Source organism: Pangasianodon hypophthalmus, chromosome 25 (assembly GCF_027358585.1).
Source record: "Pangasianodon hypophthalmus isolate fPanHyp1 chromosome 25, fPanHyp1.pri, whole genome shotgun sequence".
Taxonomy (NCBI): Eukaryota; Metazoa; Chordata; class Actinopteri; order Siluriformes; family Pangasiidae; genus Pangasianodon; species Pangasianodon hypophthalmus.
This window is the reverse complement of record NC_069734.1, coordinates 13187659-13209468: the sequence shown is the minus strand read 5'-3', so window position 1 is coordinate 13209468 and position 21810 is coordinate 13187659. Positions and strand designations below refer to the sequence as shown.

At 38.8% G+C, this 21810-nt stretch overlaps 1 protein-coding gene across 12 annotated transcripts in view; it reads right to left on the bottom strand.

Moving 5' to 3' along the window:
* dgkza (diacylglycerol kinase, zeta a) overlaps positions 1-21810 on the bottom strand; it is a 150949-nt gene that overhangs the window by 10311 nt on the left and 118828 nt on the right. For 9 of the 12 annotated variants that reach the window (XM_053229555.1, XM_053229557.1, XM_053229558.1 and 6 more), the window contains 6 exons: positions 20242-20286; positions 19228-19297; positions 15640-15680; positions 15034-15230; positions 8266-8379; positions 4192-4248 (listed from right to left, as the gene is read on the bottom strand). In XM_053229555.1, the coding sequence (XP_053085530.1) occupies positions 4192-4248; positions 8266-8379; positions 15034-15230; positions 15640-15680; positions 19228-19297; positions 20242-20286 (524 nt within the window). The remainder of the gene's footprint in view (positions 1-4191; positions 4249-8265; positions 8380-15033; positions 15231-15639; positions 15681-19227; positions 19298-20241; positions 20287-21810) is intronic. The other 3 variants (XM_053229560.1, XM_034299721.2, XM_053229551.1) reach the window with 2 other exon arrangements.

Here is a 21810-nt window from a genome sequence, read left to right as displayed (position 1 = left end):
TTAACAGTTAACAGAGACATGCAAGCTTTATACATGTTGTAAACTTGTAATCACTGTAATTATGTGAACATACCATTAAATGACATTTCCCACCTTTTTTTTAACTGTCTCACAGGAATGCTTCCAATTACAGATAAAACATTTTATCAAATTGGTCAGGATGTTCAAAGCAAACAATAAAAAAACAATACACCAGAGCCCATAACTGAGATAATGATAAGTAATGCATTACACATTCCTAACAGAAAAAAACACATTATGTGCTTTTATTTAATGGAAGGTAATTAATTTCTCTGCCGGACATTGAGAGGCAATGATCACCAACATCTGCATCAATAACTCGATGCATCACGAACCATGTTTTTGAGAGCAAAAAGGGTGAGAACAAGTGTATAATTAGAAAAAAATCTTCAGTATTTATAAAAGCTGTGTGTATACATGAGGGGGCACATAGAGACTGCATCAATTTATTAATGACGATCAACTCTGACTCTAGCCCTGCCACAATGCCTCCTCTAAACGCAGATCACTCGTCCTGATGAATATTTGATCAAAGTGGTACCGTGCCGTATCAAAAGCATCTGTCTGAAAGCCACAGTGACAGAGATGCCAGTAATCTGCTTCCCACTGAGACAGGCATGAAGGAAGGAAAGAGGGAGACAATGAGAGATGGAGAGAGAGAGAGGGAGAGCGACAGTGAGAGAAAGAGTGAGAGAGAGAGATTTTGGGGATTTCTGAAATAAATCACACCCTGAAGAGAAGAGATGAGCATTGTCACTGCAGTGCACAAAGCTTTGTAACAAATCCCCGTTTACCTGAACAAAGATTTTCTCAAAATGGGTCACGGAGTACCACTGCACTGCCCATGTTTCCCTGCTTGAACACATTCCTTTTAATCATAAGAGGGATTTATTCATTACTTTAATAAATTCATTCAGATGTGTTGGGAACAGGAAAAACTAAACGCAAGGTGCGAGGCCTTGAGAGGATCAGGGCTTGAGAGAATCAGAAAACACTGCTTTAAAACATGACCAAAGCAACATGGGAGTTTGTCTTGAGTGAGTGGTAAGATCTGAGGTTAACAACCAAAGTCAGGTTAAAAACCAATCCAAACTAAACCAAACCAAAACAACAAAAACACTTGTCATTAATATTGCTGCCATATACATTTATGCACTTAAGTCTCACTTAGCAGTCCCAGATTTGTGTGTGTGCATAGAAAACTGCACATCACAGTTCAGGAATCTGCTGTGTGGGTCCCATAATTAAGAACAGCTCTCAGACTCATAAATCTGGACATGACCTCGCAGCGTCTCCTCATCATATACAAACACAATCTCTGCTCAAGTATCCTGAAGCCCTGAAGCCTTCAGCTACAAGTCTGAACTCACATGACAGGACAAATAGCTGCTGCCTTAAACACACTCCTGTTGCAGCCTGCAATAACCCTTGACCTCAATAAAAGACTTCAGGCTGCAGAGGGTGCATGATATTTGCACGATAATTACCAGCTAGACAGTCAACGACATTTTAGTACAAGTGTGCTGACTGACACAAGAACAGAAAGGAGAAAATGTAGACTGTGGTACTACGATTTAAACTATTATAATTATTATTATTATTATTATTATTATTATTATTATTATGCCAAAATATTTAAAAACTATTTAAAAAATATGACTGCTTTTAAAATACCAGTAAAATGTTCACTGTCTAACTTTGACTGTCTATGCACTTAATCTTGCACTAATTTCTCCCCTCTTGAGCAAATGGACTTAATCAGTGGCTGAACAAAGGTAAGCCATTCCTTGATGAGGGCATGACTGGAGCACCTGACCTTCACACACACACACACACACACACACACACACACACACACACTCTTACTTAAAGGTTTTGTAAAAGGGCACAACTTTATATTAGGTGCAGAATAGCAGATGGTCTGTGCTATACTATGCGGCCAGTGGAGAAAAGAAAAGCTGGCATCCAGTTAGAAAGAAAAATGAACTCCTGTGGTCTTACACACAACCTAATTTGCATCTGTTGCATTTATCACACCAGGTCATGTTTTAATCCCAGTCTCTAGAGATCATCGGTCAAGATACAAACATGAGTTTTCTCTTGCGGCAAACTCGTTGCTAATCCTGGAGCAGTTTTTTTTTTCCAATTCCATCAAGTTTGTTATATACTTTCAACAAATTTCCTTTTTAAAGCTCTTGCAGTATGCAGGGATCATATGGCAGCTGAAGGGAAAATGGTACTGTCTGTCACATGCTTTGCAGTGATGCCTAGGACCAACAGGAATTCAAGCAACCAATCAGAGTCCACGCTGCTAATTCTGCCATGAAATTGCATTGGTTTCAGACATCATCAGCAACAAGACAAGCAATCAAGTTGAGCACAAAAATAGACCACTCCACTGAAGACCCCCCAACCCCCTTTTTCACAGCTGAGCCTTCACGCATCAACTTTATACTATTGAGTACTGACTGCAGGTCAGAATGTTTTCCTTTCATTATTGCTAAGAACTAGAACGTGAAGGGATGCAACTTACACATGTACCATAACTACCATAACTAGAAATGAGTTTCAGTGGAGGATTATCATTGACAATGATAATACTGTAATTCTGAGAAATGGATCTCAACATTGTGTAGTGGATGATGCATTAGCTATAATGCAGAGAGAAATAAATTCATAATGAAAATACTTTTGTTAGCTCTGTTTGCACTTTATCATGAGTCCTACTCCCTATAGCTAGATAATAAATACCATCATGTAGCTTTCCCCTAAAATAATGAAACTCTTTAATGCTCTCGGCACCAGATTTGTTTGCTTCACTAACCCACTTTTCCTCTTTTGTGCTGTCTCCCCACTGTTTCTTCCCTGACAGAGCGTGAAAAATGAATTTATACATGATAAATGAAATGCCATGCTTTTCACATACTTTTCCCACCATTGGCTGCAAATGCCTGCTAGCTACTAACACAGCACACACAGAAGAAAAAGAAAAGAGAGGGACGGCATGAGCGCGCACACACACACAGAGTTCATCCACAGTACAGGAATCCAGTATGTAGGTCCCATAATTAGGAAGGAGCTTTCAGCCTCCAGACTCATAAATCTGAAGTGACCTCTAATATTCCATAGGCCCCAAGTTCCGTCTCAGGCTGTGGAACCTTGAGAATATTCAGTAATATACACAACAGTCAACGTTTCTCAATTACTTTTCTCTTTCCCTCTTCTTTTTGTCTTTCTGCATCTCTGTTTCTCTCTCCAGTCTTCCTCTCCATGCTCCCTCCCTCCCAGTACCAGTATTGTGTGTTGATGATAACATGCTCACAGCTCTCTGTGCCTCTGCCACTCCCAAACGAAGCTGGGTCCAATAAGCTGATTAGTGCTTAATAATCCCATTAAAAACAAAAGCACACGGATTGCTATGAAACTGCCCATTTTCAACCAACAGACGGCAAAGCCCAAACCCCCAGCCAATTAATTCTGCTTTTCATAAGAATAAGCAGGCAAAGGAGGATGAGAGAGAGAGAAATTGATTTCACTGGGACAACAGAGAGCAAATGCTGAATTGAGGAACAGGCTGACTCTGATCTCAGAGCTTTAACATGCCTGTATGAGAGTGCGTAGCTGATAACTGAGCCACAGAAACACTAAAGTAAAGAGCAGATATTCTGTAAAGAGTGCATTCATTTGCATTAAAAAAGTTCCACTAAGGGAGAATAGCATCTATAAATGCAGATCCCAAACCATCCTTTTTAATGGCATTAGCCTATACTGATGTGTGTTGTTGTTTCTGAGGTCATGCCCGGAGATACAGCTGGACTCTAATGAGAGACAGAACATTCCTGCAAATAACCGCAACAATGTCCCCCGCTGTATCTGTGCTGGCCGTGAGTGTTCATTTAGTCTCTGCACAGGGACCAAAACAGTGAGAGTTGCAGGGCAGTCATGAGAGGTCAGGGAATAACAGCCCAGCTCATCTGTCACTGGATTTAAACTTTAAATGTTATTGTATATCAGCTATAAAGGATAAGCGAGTGGGAACAAGGGTGTGTGTGTGTGTGTGTGTGTGTGTGTGTGTGTGTGTGTAAGAGAGAGAGAGAGGGAGGGAGAAAGTGTGTGAAAGCACGTGACAGGGCTGAAGGGTCACAGACAGACCGCAGAGCTCAGTCTCACCTGTTAGCTTGATTGAAATCGGCTGCGGTTGTGTTAGAGCGGTGAACACCCCCTGCCCTTCAAAACAACAAACCAAAACAACCATAAACCAAAACAACAATGTGCGAGTCATGAAACATAAAAAGCGATAAGAAAAAATATCATAACCAAAACAATTAAAATAAGCATCTCAACATATAAATGGTGTTATTCCTTCTTTTGCGTGTAATGTATATGAAGAGATCATGAAGAGACACACGAGCTGGGCCATTTAGTCTCAAATTATTACTACCGTGCTACATAGAAGACACCATGTCATTTACTTTAACTATAGAATACCTCTCTTTTCTCTTGTGCTGTGCACCTGGGACAGCAGACTAGCAGCTGTAGATCACCGCTGTATCTAGATGGAGGTAATTCCACCTTTTATAGTAAGGGAGTAACGCAATGCCAGTCGGTTTCTGTATCCGTGTCTTTTAAGTGCATAAATATTCGTATTATGTATATGTGAATTCGGAAGTAAATTGGGCATGGTATAGAAATAACTGCTTAACAAAGAAGTAAGTTTTCATTCACAAATTATAACAAAGCAATTTGCAGAACATAACTTTATACAACTCCTGAACTTGTACAGTTCCTCAACCTCAGCTACCTCACATGCCCTGACGACCTTTCTAGCACATCTCATGAGTTGACAACAACAGCCACTGAATAATATTTTAGCAGATATGCTTTACTTGTTGAGTTTGTTACATTCCAGAAAGATCAGAAAATTTCACTGGACATCAGAATCCCTATCAGAATCTGGGACACAGCGCTGCTGTAAGTCAAAATGCAGTCCTTTTTCTTTTAATAACAATGGTGAGTGTTCATATGAGAACGATGAAAAACATGCAAAAAAAACTTGTGCAAGTTAATATTTTTTAAATTAATTAAATGATTAATTTTTGGAGACTATGCTGAGATCTGCTGTGCGTGTGTGATCTGTGTGTGGTCTGTATGAGCTATATGTAGCAGAGGCTCTATAAATTAAAGCATGCTTCTTTTGTGAATTACGGGCCAATTTGTACAGAATTGCAATAGAAATCTGGTTTCATTTTGGAGCTCTTTCAGACTGATCCTAAAACAGCAATAACAGCCACACAGGAAACATTGATCAGATCGGTTCAAGCTGATCCTAATATAGGGGAAAACACACAGAGGTAATGTACTACAAGGGTCAGTACAGGCTGATCTACATCAGTAAAAACAGGTACAACACAGTTATTTGTTGGTTTGTTTTAGAGCTCACAAACCGATGACTCACGTCACTCACGTTTTGAGCAAATGTGAACCCAACAAATGAACTTGGAACTCTATAAAACAACTCACACACAAACGGTACTCAGACCATCAATACTTGCAGGTCCAGAGGAGTACTGTTCATTTGTAGTTTTTTTTTTTTTTTTTTTTTTTTAAACCATTTTGTGTAGCATCATCATAGGTAGGCTAATAGAAACATTGTCGGACTATCAATTATGCTACAGACTTTAAAGAGGTAGGTAGCATACCTAATAATAATAATAATAATAATAATAATAATAATGATGAAGTGTCAGTGACAGAAAAAAAAAACCTGTTATTTTATCTAGTGTATGCAGATCACAAGTACGACTATGGCAATAAATATGAGTTTGTTTTGATGGTTCTGAAACAAAAATCCTCTCCATGTTGCTATATTTGTTCCAGATGCTTCTGATATTTCACTTGAATTCTGTTTTCAATCAATTTGTTTATCCACAGCAAAATACCAGCAGCATGTATTTCAGTGTTATGCAGCTGAGTTCCAAATAAGTTGTGAGTTCTAAATATGCTGTGAATTTTAGAAATAACAGAATCCAAACTAGATAAATGGAGAGCTGTCATTTACAGGACTTTATATGATCTGACTGGACACTGTAAGAATAAGCACAGCATGACAGAGAATTTTATTTCCAAGGAAAATGTGCAAGTTAGTACTGTGACAAGAAAAAAAATCTCTGTCTCCAAATATCCAACTACTGCTGGTACGTAAATGCAAATTGTGTATTTAGTCTCAATGCTGATTTCATGGCATATCATGATTTCATTATGGTTGCACAACACTATGACAGCAATGCATCTCCTTTCCCTAGAGGTATTGATAAAGTTTGAAATGGAAAAAAAAATTGGTGGCCACTTCAAAAGCATACTTGGTGAAAGACAACTATTGCTGAAGCTTTACACTTCACTCTATGCAGCTGATTAGTTTTAATGATGCTTTTGTGAGGAAAATCTCAGAAGTATTACAAAACACCAAATATATCCACCATGATAATCAGAATGAGGTTACGGCTGAGAAGCATCACTTTACTTTAATAATTGATGAGACCAAGGATATCCAAAGGAATATATGAAGTAGGGATGTTATTTGTTTTCATACTACAGTGATAAAATTAGTATGTAATAGTATAGATAATGACGGGTGGCACAGTGGTATAGTGGGTAGTGTTGCTGCTTCACAACTTCAGGGTCCCCAGTTTGCTCCTGAGCTTGAGTTACTGCCTGTGTAATCATGCATCTTCTCCCTCTGTCTGTGTTGGTTCTCTGGGTTTCCTCATATCCCCTAAAACATGCTGATAGGTGGATTGGCTACTTTACACTGCCCCTAGGTGTGAATGAGTGTGTGAATGTGTGTGTGTATGGTGACCTGCAATGGCCTGGCACCCCATCCAGGGTGTGTTCCAGGATAGGCTCCAGATCCACTGAGACCAGAATAAAGTGGTCACTGAAGACGAATAGATGATGACATCACAAAAATATTATTTTCAGATGCTGCATTTACCTTGAGACTATTACAGGGCACATACTTTTTTACGGGAAAAACACATTATGTAAAGCAAAAAAATATATAGTTTTATATATAGTTTATGCTTCTTACCTGGCTATTTAATTAATCAGATAAGCAGTGGCCCTAACTAAATAATACTTGCACTGCTATCCCTTTTAGAGCTTTAGAGCATGTTGATTTAACCAAATTTCCAAACTGATAAATGAATAACAGGTTCCCGTTCCTGAAGTGTTGTGTTAAAATATAATTAATAGTTTTGTTATAATAATCAGTGTCACTGGTAAGCCAGTCAATAACCAGTGCAAGGGAGAGAAATTCCCGGAGCAGTGCTGCCAGCACATAAGCGTGTCATTTCAGAGCTGATGCGACTTCTGATACTTCTTCACATCTTCCCATTTTCTCTCAGTGTCCCACTTGACAGCACTTCTCTCAGAAGCTCTTCCTGATGGGCACGAGGGACTGTCAAATTGTCTGAGCTAGTGACTTCCTCATCACGGTTCTTGTCACAGTTGCCACCTCAATATCAAAGATGCTCCAATATCTTTACATTTAATGGCTTATATTATATTATATTATATTATATTATATTATATTAGATTAGATTAGATTAGATTAGATTAGATTAGATTGAAATGCTATATAGTATTATATGCTGAAATTTACTCACTGTCTTCCAATTCAGCAGAAGAATAAACAATCAGACAACATATAGGCAATGGGCCAAATGAGGTTCATGGCACTTTAACAGACTGGATTTCTCTTCTCAGTAACATTCATAACATTTTCAATGAACAAGTCAGCCAATTTAAGTTAATGTAATAGAAAATATGTAGCAGAAATTGAATATGTACTTTATAACTTGGGATATGTATAATATACCAAGGCTGAATTTCATCTAATGGGAAGCACAGAACCGCACACACACACACACACACACACACACACACACACACACAGAGCAAGGGGAAGATAGAGCATGGAAGATGAATTTACACACAGGAAATTAAATTCCATGCTTTTCATAATTTTTTCATTCACTGATCTATTCATTCACTAGCCACAAGCATAGCACATACACACTCTTTACATCTTTTCTCTTACAATCAGTTCCACAATACCACAATAAACACAGTTTATTGAGTGACACACTATGTAATACTTTGTGAAGCTGTGTCTCATACTGTGTGGATGTGCGTGACAGAATTACAGTGTGTGTGTGTGTGTGTGTGTGTGTGTGTGTCTCTAACCTGTTCAGTGCTGGCTTGGCTGTTCGAAACGAGTCGCTGTGTGCCAGAGCTTCAGCCACAGAGCTGTCACTGGACACGCGCTTCCTCTGAGAGGCCTTCTGCAGCTCAGCGATTCTGCATAGAGGAAATAAGAGCAGACCACTGCAGTCATCTCTATGACAAATTATCATAAGCAACACTTGTGTTTGTCAGATAAGTTTGCAGACTCATCTCCTGCTGGTCTCAGTGTGGTTTGATATCAACTTGATGGCTGAAATTCCTTATTTAGTTGCATTTCGCACTTTTGCTGACTCATGAATTTGTTCCCATTTAATAACCTGCCCCTGAAAGCAGAGTGATTGTTGATTCTTTCTCTTTTTTCCTGTTTTTAGCTTTTTTTCCCCCCATCTGACCAGCATTCAGTCATCATGTTTAAAAAAATGAATGTTCCTTGGATTATGACTGTCACATTTTCAATATCTCCACTGTGTCCTACAGGTAGGCAATAAACCTCGGGGAGAATCGGGATGGTGTCGGGAAGGACTAGTATATGTATGGTGCTATGTGAAAAGCTGTCGTGTGTCACTCCAGCTTAATTCCGGCAAAGAATTTTTTCAGCTTATCATCATTCTGGTAGAAGTTAATCTTGTATCAGAACTGGGCAGGTTTTTTTTTTTTTTTTTTTTTAAGCAAAGTCTAATCTGGCATTTCTGTTCTTGAGTGTTATCAGTGGTTTGCATCTTGAGGTAAATTGTCTGTATTTACGTTCATGAAGGCGTGTCTTGATTGTAGACTTTGACAATGATACTCCTACCTCCTCCAGAGTGTTCTTGACTTGGCTAGTTGTTGTGAAGGGGTTTTTCCTTCACCAAGGAAAGAATTCTGTGTTCATCCACTTTAGTTTTCTTCCGTGGTCCTCCAGGCCTTTTGGTGTTGCTGAACTATCCAGTGCATTCCTTCTTTTTAAGAATGTACCAAATTGTTGCTTTGGCCACTCCTAAGGTTTCTGCTATCTCTCTGATAGGTTTTGTTTTGTCTGTTTTGTTTTTTCAGCCTAATGATGGCCTCCTTCACTTGAATCGACACCTCTTCGGACCACATAATGAGAGTTCCCATGAACAGTTACCAAATGCAAATTCAACACTTGGAAACAACTCCAGACCTTTTATCTCCTTAATGTTTCATGAAATAATGAAGAAACAGGCCAGACCTGGCCATGAAACTGCTTATTAGTCAGTTGTCCAATTACTTTCAAGCCTGTGAAAACAGAGGGACTCTGTAAAATATGGCTGTGTTATCTAAATTAATGCAATATTTTTGTTAAACCCTTCGAATTAAAGCTCAAAGTCTACACTTCAATCACATCTTGATTGCTGCCTTTCAAATCCATTGTGGTGGTGTACAGAGGCAAAATTACAAAAATTGTGTCACTGTCCAAATACTTATGGACCTAACTGTATATTTTATTTATTACGTAATAAATTGAATGATAATTAAATCAAAACGTATGTGGACACCTGACCATCACAACCATATGCTAGCCTTCTTTAAACTGTTACCACAAAGTTGGAAGCACACAGTTGTCAAGAATGTCTTTGTATGTTGAAGCAGTAAGACTTTGTATCATTGGAACAAAGGGGTTCAAACCTGTTCCAGCATGACAATGCCCCTGTGCACAAAGCGAGCTCCACAAAGACATGATGCGCTAAAGTTGGTGTGGAAGAAATCAAGTGGCCTGCACAGACCCTTGACATCAACCCCAGTGAACACCTTTGTGATGAACTGGAAAACCGACTGCACCCCAGGCCTCTTCACCCCACATCAGCGCCTGACCTCACTAATGCTCTTGTGGCTGAATGAACAAATCCCCAGAGCCACATTTCCAATATCCAGTGAAAAGCCTTCCCAGAAGAGTGGAGGTTATTATAATGTCACAATTTCAATGTTTCCCAAGGGCACCGCACATATATATTTGGGCATTATGGATATAATGCGTATTATTAGAATACTTTTTAACTGTCATCATCTGCATCAGCCTTGACTGTAGTAAGAATCTGCTGCCCTACACCCACACTCTCATACCAACAGCCTCACTAACTGACTGAATGACTCCTGGAATTCACTTGAACAGCTTGTTGTATGCTTTCCTTCGATTGTTGACTGTAATTGTAATTTCACATGAAAAGAATACTGACAAAATATAGAGCTTGTCTTTCTAGTGTATGAGGATAAATATAAATACGAATGTGTTACAGTAATAAATCTTGGCTTCTGAGTAAAATAACGTTGATAGGACGTCAATCACTTTATTTTTAACAACAATAATTTAATATACATTTATTTATTGATAGCAGCAAATGGGTCAAAACACATTCAGTGTCTGGCATTTCATATTTGCAAACCTGCAAGTAACTGTTTCTAAATCAATAATTTCAGCTGTGTTCCTTTCGATAAAGAGGCGAGCACATTACGAGACACACTGAGCGATTTGCAGACACACAGTGACATTAAGAACTTGATATTGATTTTTTTTTTTTTAATAATCAGTGCTTGAAGATGTGTCATTCCATTGAAGCAGATTATTCCAGGGAGAGAACTGGGAAGGGGGGCGGGAGTGCAGGGTTTGGTGGTATGGGGGTGTTGTAATGCATTAGCATACAAGACACAATTTCATTTAACACATCAGTTCTGCAACTCAGTTTATGCTTTTTGTTTTACAGAGAACATTACTGTAGTCCTCTTTGTTTGGTCAGAGTACCTGACACTCACATCAGCCACTGAAGTGCCACTACAGCCATAGAGTGCTCAGAAAATGAGAGACTGTAGCTGCACTGTGAATTTGCAAACATCAGGCTACCTGTGCTGTGCTGTGAGTCTCTCATCCTCTTCATAAAACATTTTCCACCCCTACTATCTCCCTCCCTTGACACCAAACTTTGTTCACATGACAGCCAATTTGGAGAGTGTTGCCTTCCTGGGTGAAATGTAGTCTGTGTGTGGGAAAGAGTGAATCTCACAGCCACCATACAGCACCACTAGATGTTAGTTGTTTATGATTAGATTAAGAATGTTTTTGTACTATTTAGAAATCAGATACTTTCAGTTAATAATGTGTAATAGTTTAGTAATATGGTATATAACATGGTTTTACCAAACCTAGCTCACATAATTCTCAGTACCACTCTTGCCCACAGGCTAAGCTCACCTCTAGTCTTTTTGTCAATTTCATATGCAATTGTGTGGGAGTCGAACCAAAGTATGTTGACTCAGTGTGGATCAGTATTCCATCCCCCATGGTGATTGAGGGCGCAATGATCTGAAAAATAGACCTCTCTCTCTGACTCTTCTGCTCTCTCTCTCTCTCTCTCTCTCTCTCTCTCTCTCTGGGTGTGTGTGCGTGTGTCAGTGTGTGTGCGTGTATGTATATGCGTAAGTGAGAAAGAGTTGGATAGATTGATACACTTCACACACACAAAATGATACCCAAAAAAGAGAAAAATAAAAGACATGAAAAGGCAAAAGGTGAAACGATAAGAACAGGAAAAAGCCAAACTAAACTCTATGTGGGTGTCTCTAAGAAAGATGTTTTGTGGCTGGCAAGCAGAAATACAAAAATGTCAATATTTGTTTTAACGAATCTACAATTTATGAAGAAGAAACAGCTTGGAGACAGTTCAGTTTTCACACACAGCTAAACACACTGCAAGAGTAAACTGAGAAGAACAAATATTTCACAACAAAAAACAGACACAAGGCACAGACACAGCATGTCATGCTATAACAACCGCATGATCTCAGTTTAATACTCCTAATGTGCAGCTAGATGCAGACATGATCAAGGCAGCAGAGCCACAAACAGAAAAGCTCTTTGGTTTTGATCAACTAGGAATCAGCACTGAGGCTTGGGGCTTTCTCATGCAGGAAGACAAACATACAAATAAACACTGACAACACTTTGCCCATTCTACCACTGATAACCACAAGCTGCATACACCAAACATTCAGGCAATCAATTCTCCTGAGTAATATAGCCAGGCCCATTTCCACCCCTGTGTACAACCATGATGTACTGTTAACAAGCTACAGTTCAAGTTGCAGTTACAACATTGCAAGACAGCTCATCAATATCTAGAGTGTATTTTGGATTGATTTTCGTCAATCAAATTTATTACATTTCCCTTTCAGCACAACAGCAACTACCATGAGCAGCTGTGTGGTAGATATGTGTGTGTGGGACTCATATTTTTATATAATCTTGCCTGAACTGCAGAATGTTTGACCAATACCACCAGCTTCTGCAGTTCTTACTTTTGTTTGTTCTCAGAACTTAGCTGGATCTATTTTCCAAAATATAAGCAAATTTGTCATTTAAAGCACCATGACTCTAAAGCAGGTGAATGAATGAGTGTGGTAAATGCACCAACCTTTGTGTTGGCTCATGCCAGATCCCAGTCCCAATGCACACCTCTAAACTGTAGTACACTGTGAGTCAAGCTGTTAATTCATTACTAGATAAACTTTATTCAAATCCAAAGGAAAATTAGAAAGTGCTCATTTAAACATCTAACTGCAATTGCATTTATTTGAGACATGATTAAAATACAGTTGCAAAACATGTATTTGCATTTTGTACAATGGCTGCATACAAAATTCCATTTGAATGAAATACAAATTCCATTTTCAATGTCTAAACTATAACTGTGTCATATTGAAAAACCAATAGCCATTGCTTTTTCTCATCCTGGGGCTATGACAAAAATAAAACACTTTTGCAATGCAGCCTGCATTTGGATTTTCACTGTCAAAGAAGTTCTTCCCAGTGTTGCCAGGTCTCCTCTTTTCACTTGGAAATGGGCTACATGTACCATGCTGCAGCTAGGCACTTTTTAATGCAAGGTGGAGGTTGTGCATTTATATCAACTTAGCAAGTGAAATAGGTAGGCAACTATTAGTGCTATTGTTATAGTGTTAGGTGTCTTTGAATTGGTTTATTGGTTTACTTACCCTCGTAGCTATACTTTCCTTATGACAAAATATGTAATAATTAGAGACCATTTTAGAACATTGGTAAATTATTAATGGGAAACAGCATGGTTTTAACATTCAGTTTTGGAGTTTTGACTTCCTCCCAAATGCTCTCTGCACCAAAAAGACCCTCCCAAAATCCCGCCCACAGCAATTGATTGAAAGTGAAAAAGTAAATGCAAATGGGATTTTAAATGCCTTTATTTTTGGCCTAGAGGATGAGAAAGTGCAATTGAAAATGTAAGGATTGCTATTACTTTTTCAACGTGGCAGAATCAGACCGATTTGCATTTACACTTTAAATTATGTAGCAGCTGTATCTGAATTATGTCTCAGATTATGTGCACTCATAAGGGAAATGCAACTGCAAATACATGTTTAAATTAAAATTTTTTAACACTTGAATTTGAATTAACATCCAGAAAATGCTGGCATACAGTGAAGACAAATGCAAGTCTACTTCTGTTGTACAGGGATCTGACCCTTGTAGCAGCAATGTTCACATTATTGGCCTTTCGTATGGGGAACTGGGAATATTGGAAATGATTTTTTCAAGCCTCATTGAGAGTGTGGTCTACTTTGGTTCATCAGTTTAACTAACCCTTGCTGAGTCTGTACCTGCACATAGTCGTACACAGTCCATGTCTTGAGCTGTGTGTAGCCCGCAGGCAACAGTGCTCAAGTTGGTGCGTGAAGAACGCGTGGTTCAGCAAAACCAATTTCAGTGTTCACCCAGGGAGTTATTACAGAAATAACATGCACGTATTTTGCACTGGTTTATTTCCTGAATACAAGGAGTGGAACCTTTACAATCAGGGTGAGGAAGAGAGGAAACAGAACCAGGAAAATTATGTCATATCGATGTTCATTAAGGGATGATGTAATATACAGCGCATACTGACCAGCTCTACCTTATAAAGCACCGTAGGAGGTAAGTCCTGAGTTATGGTGCAATTTCTGGAGTTTTGCAGTGATTAAGATCCTCAGGGAAGTGAAAGGAAAGTGCATGCCCAATAAAGCCTACCCTACCTTCAACCATTAAACAAGAAGAAATAAGTGGTGAGTTTAGTTTTCCATTTGAAATCTGTTACATGTACTATGCACCTTTTCTCAGTCTACACTACAACAGTCCACACACACACACACACACACACACACAGAGCGCTCACTGTTTTTTTTTTAAATACAGTTCTATGTGGGCTTTTATTAGATATTCCATTTCAAGCATAATCCAGCACCGCTACCCCACTGTTCTCTATTTAAAGCTTCAAACACACACCCCAAAACAGCGGTGGATGCACAAACAGCCAATATCTGTCTGGATGTCTCTGTCATCTATTATATATAGCTCCCGAATTATTAGCACCCTTGATAAAGAGGGTTAAAAAGGTTATGGAAAAATGTAAAGAAAATAAACTTATAAAATATAGTCTTGTAAATCAAAGCCATATGTGCCACAATTATGGCACCTATAAAATTTCTTAGGAACAAAACTGGTGTATGAGATATGAGCTGATACGAGCTGAAAGGGAAGGCTCTTGTACAGTCCATAAAATGGTTCTCTAATGTTTTACACCAGGCACTGTGTGTTAAATCTATTTTACACGATCTGTGCCATATTCATTGCTTTAACATTAATTATTACAGCTGTAATGTGCTAATTATCTGACTATAAACGTGTCTCCTGTTGAAGAGCTTGTACTACAACTCATTAAATCAAAATACTATTAGAGCTATAGTTAGCGTAATTTGTGCATAGCTGACCTGGGTGTTGGAGAGGAGGGAGGAGAGGAGGAAGTTGATGGGAAGGCAAATTTGCGTTGAGCTGAAGAGATCTCTGCAGATGAGTCTACCAAGTCAGGCATGCCTGGTGATGTGCTCACACTCTCTGTAACTACCAGCTCGGGGTCCAAAATAAACAGCTCATCCTGAGAGATCTCAGTCACATAGTGCAGATGTTCCTAACACACACACACACACACACACACACACACACACACACACACACACACACACAGATGTATTTCTTGAACATTATTTACATGTGCACAATAACATACAGTTTTTTAAATTCCTGAATGTTCCACTAATAGAACACTTTAGTTCCAAGTTGACATTATTTATAGGCTACTTGTTTTTGAAATGTTTGGATTAAACCCATTCAATTCCAGGGACCATGCAAATAGCATAATATCTATAAGAATTGAATAATAAATATAATAATATTGATAATGGTGGGTTATGGTTTCAACAGCTGTAACTAAATTAATCACAGATTCATTTTTCTTGCCTACGCTTTATGGATTCCTGGGTGTCCTCACACCCCACTTTCAGAACCACTGATCTAAATAACCATAAAGAAAGACTTACCTGTGCTCGATCAATCCTGTAGAATCGATCTGCTGTAGTCGCTGCGAAAACAAGAGAAAACAGGTACAGATTTGAGCACAGAGCCCATACCAGACCACAAACATAAGCTCTTACTAAATAATACTCTCTTTTCCTCAGCACATGCACAATTCAGGGACACATTTCACTTTGGTTTTGAATGTAAGAATACTTAATTGGTCTTGCCATTGCTGAACAATTATGAAAAGCATTAGCTCTGTAATGTGCATCCTGCACAAATTAATTTTTTTCTAGCAGAATGGTGCAGAGCCTAACTGTTTCTAGGAGAAGTGAGTTAAAGCTTAATTTTCTGCAATTAGAATTTGGCAAACTCATGTGCGACAGATGGCAGAAGGAACATTTCCTAAGTACCTTACATGACAAACATATTTTCAAAATGTTCATGTAATATCCATAGTGATTTCCTCTCTCCGGTTTGGCCCATACAGTCCCATACTGAAACAGACACTGATGGATATGGTTGGTTTGCTCAGTGTGCAGTCCTGCCATTAGGACCAGTGAAAGCACACAACTGGATGTGGTGCCTAAGTCTTTTACAGAAACTGGTTTAATAAGAGTGATTTTCATTTATTTGCATAATGCCTCTCACTGAAGGTCATGCTGCATTTTCAAATAATTGATTGATTAATGGATTCACTGATTTTATTAAAGCGTTGCGGGGAACTGAGTCTGGATGATGTGATTAGGCAAAAAAAAAATAAATAATGTAGTAATGGAACATTTAATACAGCTTTCAAAACATGTACACAAACATCCACCCACCTTTGAAAACACACACAGTTAGTCCGACTGATACATCAGCAGGAAACAGAGGGCATTATAATCACAAACATGACCATATGCCTGAGATAAGTTTCAAAATATCACACTTTGCCATAGTTGTGCCTCCCCCTCTGCTCTATAAAAGAAAACTACAGGAAGCTCTCTGAAAATAGAGCCAGAATCTGCGAGGAGAGTAGGTAGAGATGGAACAGAGGGTAGGAAATGGGATCGGGAGATGTTCCTCCACACATCCTCCAAACATAAAGACACATGCTCTAACATATCTCTCCATCTGACTCTCCAGCAGAGTAAAGCAGCACAATGGACATTGACGTGAGGAACAAATATCAGGCAGTTTGGGCAGTTCTGGTTCAGCTTTGTTTCCTATTGGCTCACGCTTTAAATGTATGCAAATTTAGTTAAAGGTTAGCTTGATTAACTTGCAAAATTGCCAAATTAACTGCTCACAGAGACACATTCTGTTTGTGCTCCAGCACCCTTTTTCATTTAAGTGAATAGGCTTTTCATCAGAATAATTTTATTTGTTTTCAGTCTAATTGCTGATAGAAAGCACAGCTCCAATTTGATTCCTCACCAAACGAGTAAATAAACCAAAGCAGGTTTGGCAGAATGCTGTTTGCTGAATCCACACTGTTGTTTAATCTAACACCCTGCACCTGAGAGCACGTTACTCTTGCTTCTTAAAAAAGAGATAAATAATATGATAAACCTGACCTGAGAGTATTTTCATCTGCATTCAAATTCACAGGAGGATGTGTATGTGGTTGTAAGGCGTATATGTTTGCAATTTACTAGCATACTGTGTATAAATTTATGTTTATATATAGTGTTGTCTGGTCTCATGGGAACTAATTAGAATTTACCTTTAAAACCCTTATAACACACGCTGTGTGTGTGTGTGTGTGTGTGTGTGTGTGAGAAACTGGACCTGATTGGTCCATCTCTTTACTTTGATCAAGAAAGGAAAGAGATACTTAAAATGAGAAACTACCATCACGTAAGTGCAGATACTTGAACACACATATGAAAGCTTTTATTCTACTAACCTAACTATTCATCTGTGATTCAAATTAAATCTCTTTATTGCTCCATGTGTACCTGATTTTCTGGTGTATTAAGGTGCGATTTACAAGCATGGTTGTATATGGGAGATTCTAAATGTGGTTGACAGTAATGTTACAACATCGCAGTGATTTTATTTATTTTTTTTGTGGAGCAAAATTGAGTTTTGTATAATGAGTTTTGTTCAGCAGACTGAACAGAGGTGTAAAAGTCGCCGAGCTGGGGGTGTAGTCACCAAAATTAGTTGGTGCCTGGAAAAATCGTGTGGTGTGCACTAGGCTTAATAAGATTCAGCAGAGGAGGGTGGAGGTCGGATTAATGTTTTTGGCCAGAGAACTCTCCTTTGTTCTGGCTGGAGAGAAGATGAGGCTCTGTAGCAGCTTATGACTTTGCTCTTTTGCTCTTATGATTCTTTGGTCATAGCACTGGTTGATGCTGTTGCATGCTGATGCTGTTGGCTATAAAGGTTCTGTTGCTTAGTTTGAATTTGGACTCTGAAGCCTCTGATTCTTTTGTTGATGTAGTGCAGTGTTGATTGTAATGTTGGCTGAAAGGATGATAGCGTTAGTTTTAAAACATCAGGAGAACAGGCTGTTGTTAGCTGTAACAGCTTTGGACAAAGTTAAAGCTTGCTCCAGCATTTCTGAAGAGCAAGAGGCTGGCTAGTATGGTTCTGGGTAGAGATTCTGTTAGCTATAGGTTCAGGACAGCAGAGTTGATTTGCATAAAATGATTTTGGACATAGTGGAAGTTAGTGGTTAGTGTTGGTTTTAAGGGCGCTGGAAAACAGGGCTGTGTTGGCTAAAAGATTTCTGCACAGAGACATAGCATTCAGGAGAGGAGGGTGGAGATTGGCTTAATGGTTCTGGCCAGAGGGGTGGTTTTTGCTCTAATGGTTCTCTGGAAAAAAAAAATAGGTTGCTGCTGGCTTAAAGGGTTCTGGTCAGTGTACATTGTCAGGTTCGTCTGAGGTCTGTTTCCATGGAATTAGAAAAATCCTATTTCATGCTGTAGACTCAGTAGTTAATGCTGTGTGTATGTGTGTGTGTTTCCATGGCTTTTGCTCCATGAGAAATGAGTAGAATTAGAGCCAGTCTGGAGATGGCAGGGGGAGAACACCCTATTGAGTCCATCATGTCAGACATCTAATTAGTCTATGAAAACAGAATGTCTCCCTCTCTACTTCTGGCTCCTCCTCTAACTTCCCCTTCTCTGGCAGTAATGCTGGCTGGGTAATGGCCTGCTCATTAGGGCAGAAATGTCAGTGAATATTCTCTCCTCAATTTGAACCTTTCTTAACCTTTATTTAATTACGGTTGGGCCACTGAGCTAGCTTGCTGTTTTTTTCAAAGCTGAAATGGTGAGACAGGGCCGTCATGTTATACCATCTCTGGAAAAGCTGAAGTGCTGTAATATTTACATAACATAACTCTCTCTTTCATTATCCTTGCATTGTAGCACTGATCTGAGAGCTAACACCATGTAACTCCTAACCTTTCAGGACTGACCACTTTTACCTCAGTTTCTAGGGAAAAAACTACCTTGCACCCTAGAATAGCACAACAGCACCACCCATACACAAAAAGCACACAAAACAGCTGAAGAAAAAAAAAAGAAAAAGAACAAAGAATTTAGCCTACTTTCTAAAGCAAACTTGGCCTTCAGAACAATAACCCTGAAGCATGAAAGACAAGCATTACTTACAGTCCAGAAAGCACCACTTTGGTGACAATCTCTGACATGACAGCGTTTTGGACTTGGTCTCATCACCTGCCTGCAAGACAAGAGAAGACAGAAGAAAAAAAAAGAAAAATTTAGTTTTTGTTTATCTGTAAGCAAGTATAGCAAATAATGAAGATTTTGTAGTACATTACTTCCTATAAACTAACCAACTACCTAATCTTTAAAACAGATCTGAACATAGTTATAGCTAAATAGAGTGCTCCCACCCCTTTCCAGTGGTACTGATTTTTACACACATCTGTCTAATGGCAGCCGGTCGTTCAAGGTTTCAAAAAATGAATAAACGGAAAATAGAGAAGCCACACTGCTGAACCAATACTATACCAACACTTTGCCGATATGCGTCACACAAATACATGCACAAGCCTTGATGCAACAAATACAAAACACAATAAAACACAGCACAGGCAAATTCCTGATCCCACAAACAACATTAATCACGTTTGAGGAGCCCTTAGGAACAAGGAGGAAGGACTGAGTGTTGTATTATTAAATAGACCTAGACAATACTACTTTAAATGCAAAATATTAACGTGTTTTAAAATGAATTAAAGCATTTAAAAATGGAGGAATTTCAGCTTGCACAGTAAATATTCATGTGTGGGAGTAAGAGCAGTTGCAGAGCATGGCTTCTGAGGCAGTACTGAGGGGAGGTGGGGAGGGGGATAAAAATGAGGGAAGAGATTACGCTCTGCTTGAGACCAAACGGAAACACTTTTTTTTTCCCTCCTGAAAGACAAACATCTGTTTTCCAATTCAGATTCTTACTCAGAGGAATAGAAAACATCCACCAAATATCCTGAGAGTCACAGTCAGGAACACAGATCTTCTGCTTCAACAAGCTCCTTTGTGTTCAATCAAACTGTCGCTTGCGTGTGACTGCGTCCCTGTATGAACAATAATGGGCTTTTTGTTTTCCAGGCTTGTTCCTGAGATTGCTCCAGGTCTGTCTCACATTCTAGCTATTTCACCCACCTGCAGCATCAGTCGCTGGAGAGATGGGTGACATGACACAAAGTCCTGCAGGATATAAGAGATCCCAAAATACGCACACGCACAAACACACACACACACACACACACACAAATTCCCACAAACCCTGATTAAATACATCACAAACTCTTGCCTATACGATCCATTCTATACATCATATTATAACTAGAACCTTTCTAGTCTCACATGTATCCAGACACACTCACACATGCACATACATACAGAAACACACACACACACACACACACACACACACACACACACACAGGAAACATGAATGCACTGCTAGGCTCAGAACAGGTTTGAAGAGTTGTTCATGTTGTTGAGTTGTTCAGAGAGAGAGAGAGAGAGAGAGAGAGAGAGAAAGAGAGAGAGCATGAGAGAGTGATAGAAAGAGAGAGAGTGAGAGAGAGAGAGAGTGAGAGAAAAAGAGAGAGGGGGAGAGAGAGTATGCAAAATGAATTATCAAATAAATACCCAGCTGCACTTCAGAAACCTCTAATAGCAACACATTTCACACCCTATTTACCCTGGGATCCTTGATTAACATCAGCAGGGAGGTGTGTGTGTGTTTGCTCCTATATTTAAAATAAAAAAAAAACATTCTAAGCTAAATGAAACTTAAAATATTAAACATTTCATTGATTTAAAATAATTTTGATCATTTAAAAAATAACAAAAAGTTTAATTATGGCCTAACTCATGGTCTATAATTAGCTTTCAAAGACCAAAAACAAGTCTATAAATTACTGGAATTACATTAGCTGTTCTTGTTTTAATAAATATTACAACATATAATAATTTAATTCCGGGCAGAGTGAAGTCTTTTTTCCCCTCACATGCATAAAGGCACTAGACCTCTTCTTAGAGCAATGCTTTCACCGAATTGCTGCTTCTACTTTATTTAACTAGTTTGTCTTTTTAATCATTCTCACACATGTTTAGTTTAATGCAATAAGGCACACTGGACTTAATGATATAAACAGAAAACTGCTATAACAACATCAGAACCTCCAACTAATTAGGTGCCTACATGTAACTTTATGCAACACTTGGACGATCAGAACGTGGATTTTCAGCTTGGCAAAGAACACTGGGGTTTACGTGAATGCACCCAAGAAACTCTGGTACATCTGTAGAGAACTGAATGACCAATTAAGAAGATTTTGAAAGTGTGTGTCAGCGAGGCAACGGGAAGCAGAGGAAACAGGAAACATTTGGCTGCTTTTTCTCAAAAGCAAAAGCTTCTCCAGTGAAGAAGAGCATGCTCTTGCTATAAATGTGTATGAACAGGAGCCAACTATCGATAGAGAAGATACATTAAAGTAATGAAAAAGCCTGGCGAGAATAAATGTGTGTGTGTGAGCAATACAAGTACTCCATTGAGCATGCTTTTAGAACAGCTGGCAACGTTGTCATGCTGTCATACTCTCAGCTTAAGCCAGAAAAATTAACATGCTTGTCTTCCCTGTGGAAAAATGTATACACATGCTGGCAATAAAAAAATGTCCACTAATATCAAGCTTGAAATATATCATGATTCAGGGATTT